The 7,470-nt window shown below is 49.7% G+C and overlaps 1 protein-coding gene across 1 annotated transcript; it reads right to left on the bottom strand.

Annotated features, from left to right (window-relative positions):
• Positions 1-209: 209 nt before the first annotated feature.
• Positions 210-668, bottom strand: Ccdc182 (coiled-coil domain containing 182). Its single transcript, XM_050156647.1, has one exon. The coding sequence runs from the start codon at positions 666-668 to the stop codon at positions 210-212; it is 459 nt and encodes a 152-aa protein (XP_050012604.1).
• Positions 669-7,470: the final 6,802 nt, after the last annotated feature.

The following is a 7,470-nucleotide window of genomic DNA, read 5'->3' as shown; positions in this document are numbered from 1 at the left end:
TCACTCAAAAACCATATTGAGGTCTCTCTCTTTTTTTTTTTTTTTTTTTGCCTCTGCGTGATGTTATTTTGGTAGCAGGAAAGCAATAAAAATGGAGAAAGGGGAATAAATGGGGACTTAAGTTTGGTCCCTCCATTAAAAAAAGAAAAAACAAAAGAAAAAAAAAAAAAGAAACAATCATCCAGTTGCCGGCCAACACGCGCAGGCCTTCAGTCAGCCTGGCTCTTCCTGGTGACTCGCAGCGGATCATGGCTCCTGACCAGCATCTTCTCCAGCCGCTCGCAGTGCTCGCGAAGCTGCTTCTCCCGGGGCAGAAGGAAGGTGAGCACCTTGTTGCGAACGATGCCACGGTCCTCCTCCTCCCTGAGTCGCTGCTTCACTCGCGCCGCCTGTTCCTCCTGCTGTGCCAGGACGCTGTTCATCTCGCAGAAGGCGTCCTCCAGGTACCCGATGGCCTGCAGAGCCTCCTTCTTGAAGTCCTCCAGCTCCCTTTGCACCGCGACCACTTTCTGCCGCAAGATCTCCAAGTCGGCGGGCAGAGGGAGGCAGGAGGGCCATGACTGAGACAGGGAGAGGTCCCCGGACTGGAGCCCACTCTCCACCATCTTCCTGCCCTGTAAGGTATTCACCTTCATAAGAAAGGACCCCGTCTGATGGAGGGCTTCCATCATCTCCTCCGACGGAGAGGAAACCAAGAAGCCCAGTCAGTTATCTGGGGGCTAGAGGCGCAATCATTTGGAGTAGTTAGACACATCTCATTGTGACATCAAGGCCCTTCAGCCAATCAGACGGAAAGCCCCTGTTCACTACTTTGCATATTGCAGCTTCCTCGGTTGGTAGCCTACAGTTTTGCCTGTGCTTCCCAAGTCTCCTGAGGCCAGGCTTAGTGTTGTTTTGTCTCCCTTTCAGAATAAGAGCCCACGTGTTCTTCTATCCCCACTGGGCAAGTTTTCTCCCAGAGAGTGGAAAAAAACTGGCCAAGACAAGGCAGGCCAGGTCAGGTTCACAGACTGCTGAGACTGAGCATGGCTGGTTTTACGGCCTGATGTCTGGGCTGCATTCAGTCTCACCAGTAAGACGAGGTCATCATAACAGATGATGGCTGACCCACCAATAGCTCTGAGATGCTCGAGAGTATTCCAATCCTAATTCCATCTTCCTTCAATGATGCCGGAATACTTAGGTAATCTTTTTATTGTGATATATGTGCTTGCTTATGAAGTGTGGTCCACAGAAACACCTGTTGGATAAAAATGAGCCGTTCATATTTATTCAGTAAAAACTTCCTGAGTGCTGGCTAGGTTCTAGAAGGAGTGGGAGTAAGGACAGTTTCCTCAGCACACCTGGATGATGGCAAATAAGAGAGGGAAAAAGTGTGTATGGGTAAATCCTATGGTTTTGCCTGGTTACTATAGTCTCTAACCACATTTGACTCAGTCAAGAGCAAACCTCTGCCTTTGCAGATTGCATTCTCTCGCCCAGACCTCCTTCCAGGGCTCCAAACATAAACATCTCCCTGACAACCAACCTTGAAGCCAATCCATCTAGCCCTAGATAAACTACTTTACCCAAACTGCCTCCTGTTCTGCTCTCCTGTGAATGACCCTACCTGGGGCAGCAGCCATAGCAGCACCTAGTGACATGGTCTGAATGTCTGTCCCCTTCCCAATTCATTTTGAAGTTCTGTCACCCTATCAGTATTAAGAAGTGAGGGGTTTTAGGAGGCAGCGTGCAGTAGATGGATGTCACCATCTCTAGAGTGGGTTCCTTATAAAAAAAATCTCTGCTGGTTCCCCTTTTTACGTCTTCTGCCATCTTTGCCTTTCTGCCATGGGAACCTTCCACATGGGGTGGACAACATGAAGGTCCTCACCAGACACCAGCCCCTTGGTCCTGGACTTCAGCTTCTGGACTTATGGAATTTTAAGGAAATAAATTCTGTTGTTGTCGCTTTGTAGATTTCTCTGCATCTGATGTTTTGTTTTGTTGCTAGAGAACAACTCAGAGTAAGCCTTCTGGAATCAAGCTAGACTCCTTCACATCCAAGCGACCACAGTGGCTGTTAGGCCTCTCATCCCTGAGCACCCTGTTGCTCACCCTCTTGCACTGGAATCCCGACTCCACTGCTTGGAAGCAACTTCTCATTAGGAGCACACCTTTCCCCCTTGAGCCCCTGCTTCCGTCCCGGAGTTTCTGAGAGCTGTGCTGTACAGCTCTCTGGGAGAGAAAAACAAATCTCTGATGGGCAGATGCTGCCAATTTCCATAGTGTAAATACTCCCAGCATGGATAATTTTCAAGCTACCAACTTGCTGTCTCCAGGAAGTGAAGCACCAAATAAGCCCTCCTGAGCCTGGATAAGCCAACTCCAGTGCCACAAGGCGGGTTACCGCCTTCTCTGAGATGCACATAGGCTATCTAGTGGCCTCGTGTAGTCATCAGAGAGGCCACATTGCAGGAACAGTTGGAGCTAAATGAAGGTGGGATTTTTGAATTGCAAGAAACTCCAATTACTGAGAAGGAATGTTGAATGGAAGGAGCACCTACTTTTCTGGGATTCGGGAGAGCTGGAGTAGGGAACAGCTTCCGTGGTCCCAGGCCAATCATCTCCCCCTCGGAGCCTGTTCCCAGCTGGGATATGAGAGTTGAGAGGAGGCTTCTTCTCTGCAGACTCCAGTTTTCAAAGGCCCCCCTTTCCATAGCGTCCCCCTTCTTCAGTCACTTACAACCGTTACCTGATTCTTCCAGGACTTTTAGGCACAGTAAACTCCAGCAGAGATCATGTATGCCTAGACCTGTTTCCGTTCAAGAGTCCTGCCTGCTGATGTGCACACAGTGGCACTCAGATAACGAGAAGAGATGGAATTTCATTCCATAGGTGGCTCTCAAATGCTGGCCACCCCGAGCTTTCCTGCTGACACATTGACACCTACTGGCCTTCATAGAAACCGCAGCCTCAGAATTCCACCTAAGAGTGGGTGGGGACCAGGGGGTTGATGGAAACTGCGTGGGGTCTGTGCTGTATGATCGGGGGTGCATATTGCACACATAATGGGTTCTCCATCAATAAATAGCACTCGTGGATTAGTGAAAGGGAGAACAAAAGTGTGTCTCTTCTAGTCTCGGCCTCGGTGTGTTTCTCTCTTCCTCCCTCTCCATCTCCTCTCTCCATCTTTGCCTTTGTTTCGCACAGGGACTGGCGGGAAGGCCAACATTGGGAGGATTGTCTCGGTTCCTCTGGTGCTGTTGAATGAGGCTCCGGTTTGCTTCTCAGAGCCAGAGGGGTTCCCCTTATCCTAGGGGCGACAGGAAACCGAGAGCCGGGACTGTCACCAGGCCTGGGGTCTCCTGAGCATCCCGGACAGCGACTCACACTGAATGTGCCAGGAAGTTCCACAGTCAGGCCTGGCCTTGCCTACCACCTGCCCGCCCATATGTCTGAGGCATTAGGAATGCTGATCTATCTAGTCCCTTCAAGGTATCAAGAGAAAGGAATTTCGACCTAGCAAAGCATCCGTCACCTTGAATCCCATCGTCAGGAGGGTCCCTTGTCCCAGTCTCTTTCAGTTTGTCATGGCTTCCCTGTGGCTCAAGATGACACAGAGACATGAGGGATGTGGGGACTTCACGGAGACCCAGGCCTCACCCCGTGAGCGTCCAGTTCAGTCAGAATGGGTTGAGACTAGTACATGGCGTGCCTTAAAGGCTACTGAGTGCGTGACCCGGAGTCTAAAACCCGTTTCTTCTTGATGTGTACACCTCAGGAATGGAAAGCACATGGCTTCTCTCCCCCTCTCCTGGGTGTTTTCACTTCTGGCAGTGGGATAGACCCCCATCCTTTGGGGAATTAGAGGGACACCCACTCCCATCTCCCCTGTTGCCACTTTGTCAAGTCACAAACCCTGAGAGACTAGAAGTGCCTCATGTTCTGTTAGAATGGCGTGCCCAGCCATGACTAATCCACAGTTGGCTCGAACCCAGCCGTAGTGGGTTTCTAACCCAGGGCTGGCTCACACAGTCATACTTCTCTGCCTGGGCTGGACTCCAGCCAGTTCCCCTGATACACAGGCCTCCCAATATCAGAACCAACTGGGGATTTGTTTTCTCTAATGCTTTTTTTTAATTGATTTTTATTGAGCTCTACATTTTTCCTCTGCTCCCCTCCCTGCCTCTTGCCTCCCCTTCAACCCTCTCCCAAAGTCCCCATGGTCCCAATTGACTCAGGAGATCTTGTCTTTTTCTGCTTCCCATGTAGATTAGACCCATGTATGTCTCTCTTAGGGTCCTCACTGTATTCTAGGTTCTCTGGGATTGTGACTTGTAAGCTGGTTTTCTTTGCTTTATGTTTAAAAACCACTTATGAGTGAGTACATATATTTGTCTTTCTGAGTCTGGGTTTCCTCACTCAAAATGATGTTTTCTAGAACCATCCATTTGTCGGCAAATTTCAAGATGTTGTTACTTTTTTCTGCTGTGTAGTACTCTATTGTGTAAATGTACCACATTTTCCTTATCTATTTAGGTTGTTCCCAGGTTCTGGCTATGACAAACAATGCTGCTATGAACATAGCTGAGCACATTTCTTTGTGGCACAATTGAACATCCTTTAGGTATATACCCAAAACTGGTATTGCTTGAGGGTCTTGAGAAAGGTGGTTTCCTAATTTTCTGAGAAATTGTCACACTGACATCCAAAGGGGCTGTACCAGCTTACACTCCCACCAGCAATGGATAAGTGTTCCCTTTACCCCACAACCTCTCCAGCATATGTTGTTATCGGTGTTTTTGATCTTGGCCATTCTTACAGGTGTAAGATGGAATCTCAGAGTTGTTTTGATTTGCATTTCTCTGATGACTAAGGATTTTGAGCATTTCCTTAAGTGTCTTTCAACCATTTTAGATTGGTTGTTGAGAGTTCTCTGTTTAGGTCTGTACTCCATTTTTTATTGGGTTATTTTTTTCCTTTGATGACCAATTTCTTGAATTCTTTGTTTATTTTGGAGATCAGACCTCTGTCTGATGTGGGGTTAGTGAAGATCTTTTCCCATTTTGTAGGCTGTCGTTTTGTCTTATTCACCTTGTTGACCATGTCCTTTGCTTTACAGAAGCTTCTCAGTTTCAGGAGGTCCCATTTATTAATTGTTTCTCTCAGTGTCTGTGCTGCTGGGGTTATATTTAAGAAGCAGTCTCCTGTGTCAATGCATTCACGTGTACTTCCTACTTTCTCTTCTATAAGGCTCAGTGTGGCTGGCTTTGTGTTGAGGTCTTTGATCTATTCGGACATGTGGGTGCTGGGAATTGAACCTAGGTCTTCTGGAAGAGCAGCCAGTGCTCTTAACCGCTGAGCCGTCTCTCCAGTCCCCATCAGATGAGCTTCCTATGTCAACTTTCAGGTGGTGTCTATCTCTCCTCACCCCCAAGGAAAACAATGCTGGGGAAATGAATTTCAGAGCAAGATGCCATATTCCCAAAGAGCAGGTGAGTAGCTATCTCTAGAAGATGGGACAACTGTGGCTTCTAACCATTCTTTTCCCAGAATTCCCTGTCCTGTGCCTCTCAAGATGGTTACACTGGCCTAAGAGAGGTCAATACAAACACCTCTTTCAGCCAGGCTTCCGCCCGTTCATCCACCTGCCCCCCTAGGCATCACTTAGCCATCCACCATTCACCCTTCCACCCATCCATCTACTCAGTTTTCCACCCATGCATACATATGCTTGGCACAATCCTCCGCATGCTTCCTCTGTGTTCTCTGAGCTCTGCAATAGGAGTTCAAGAGAAAGAGCAAGACACAGAAGTGAAGGAAGCCATCAACAGATAAGGCCATGACCTGGCGCCAGGTCCCTGAAGGAGAGAGTGAAATCGTAGGAAAGCCCTTGGCCTCAGCAGAATGAGACGTTTGTGAGGCGAGGCTTTGGGGATGATGAGACATGAAGGCTGAAAACTGGAGAGAATGTTCTAGGGGATGGGTGTAGGGTAGGAAAAGGGCTGGAAGAACCAAAGGAAACCTGGACCTTGCTGTGTGGCTGGAATCAGGCAGCAGCAGTGGCAGGAGGTAGCAGTGGGGGACAGGGCAGGCCCAGCTGGGGAGATGGGGGGGTCTCCCTCCTGCTGGGTGTGTGAGGGCCATGTGGGGGGCTGCCGCAGCTCTGGGCAGTTTCCAACTCTGCAGCTGCTATCCCAGGCTGGGTCACTAGAACAAGGACTGGAGTAGGGGGTGGGGATGAGGGTGGGTAATAAAACTGGGTACTGTTCACCATGATTAATTAAGCCAGCGCCATATCCCCCAAGGCACGGTGCTAAAAATACCTGCTTCCCTCTGAGATGCGGCAGCTGCCACCCAGCAACTTTTAGCCATGCCATTTGTCATAATTTGACACTGCTAAGGAGTGTCCACGGGGCTGTGTTTCTGCAAGAATCAGACTCGTCTGGAGCCCACCAGCCAGCTGGCCCTTAGAACCCACCCAGGGTACGTTTCCACGGCCTCTTCTTCCTGTCTCGGAGCCCTGCCCTGCCGGAGCCGCATCTGGATGTGACTGGCACCTGCCTGAAGCTGGCCTCCCTCACAGAAGGCAGCAGACCTGCCTCCAGAGGTGTGAGCCAACACATTCGCCAGGGCCTCCTCGGATGCCGTGTTTCACACCACTGCAGCCCTGCACCTCGGATTGCAGCCATCTATCAGAGGCCCTGCCAGCCCAGGGCGGCACTTTAATTAAAATATGTAAAACATGCTGGGGAGAGCTGGCTCTGAACGCACAGGAGCCTGCCTTGGACAGAAGTAGTGCAGGCCAGACCAGCTTGGAGCTGGCCCTTCTCCATCCGGGGAGTAGGGCTGCCAGGAGGGCGCTCCTGAGGGCTGGGGGCAATGATGTTTGAGATGCAGCATCCTCGGGGGCACAGAAGCCTGGGCAAGAAGGTCTGTTCAGGAGAGAGCTGTGGTGCGTCCACAGACCAGACTTCTGTCTCATGAGCATGCTGGCAATGTGTGACGTCAGCTGCTAGTATCGGGAGCTATAATGGTCTATCCCCATTTTCAATACTCATTTCCTCAAGACAGATGTGAGACTAATAACTGATAAAGGTTTTTTAATGGAGCACTGGGGATTTTATTTATGTTTTATTATTTACGTGTATGATTGTTTTTCCTGTGTATATGTCTGTGCCCTACCTTGTTGGTGCCTGGGGCCTATAGAAGCCAGAAGAGGGTGTTGGATCTCCTGGATCTGAAGTTACAGACAGTTGTGAGCTGTCATGTGGGAGCTGGGAACTAAGCCCAGGTCCTCTGGAAGAGCAGCCAGTGCTCTTAACCACTGAGCCATCTCTCCAGCCCTAGCAATGGGAATTAAACTCTGGGTCTCACACATACCACTAATCTGTATCCCCAGCCCTTTCTCTTTTCTCCTCCTCCACCTCTCTGTCTCTGTCTCTCTCTCTCTCGTGTGTGTGTGTGTGTGTGTGTGTGTGTGTGTGT

This window comes from Alexandromys fortis, unplaced genomic scaffold, assembly GCF_014885135.2.
Source record: "Alexandromys fortis isolate MF-2015 unplaced genomic scaffold, M_Fortis_MF-2015_v1.1 scaffold_31, whole genome shotgun sequence".
NCBI lineage: Eukaryota > Metazoa > Chordata > Mammalia > Rodentia > Cricetidae > Alexandromys > Alexandromys fortis.
Note: the sequence above shows the minus strand (reverse complement) of the source record. Positions and strands in the feature narration are given on the sequence as shown.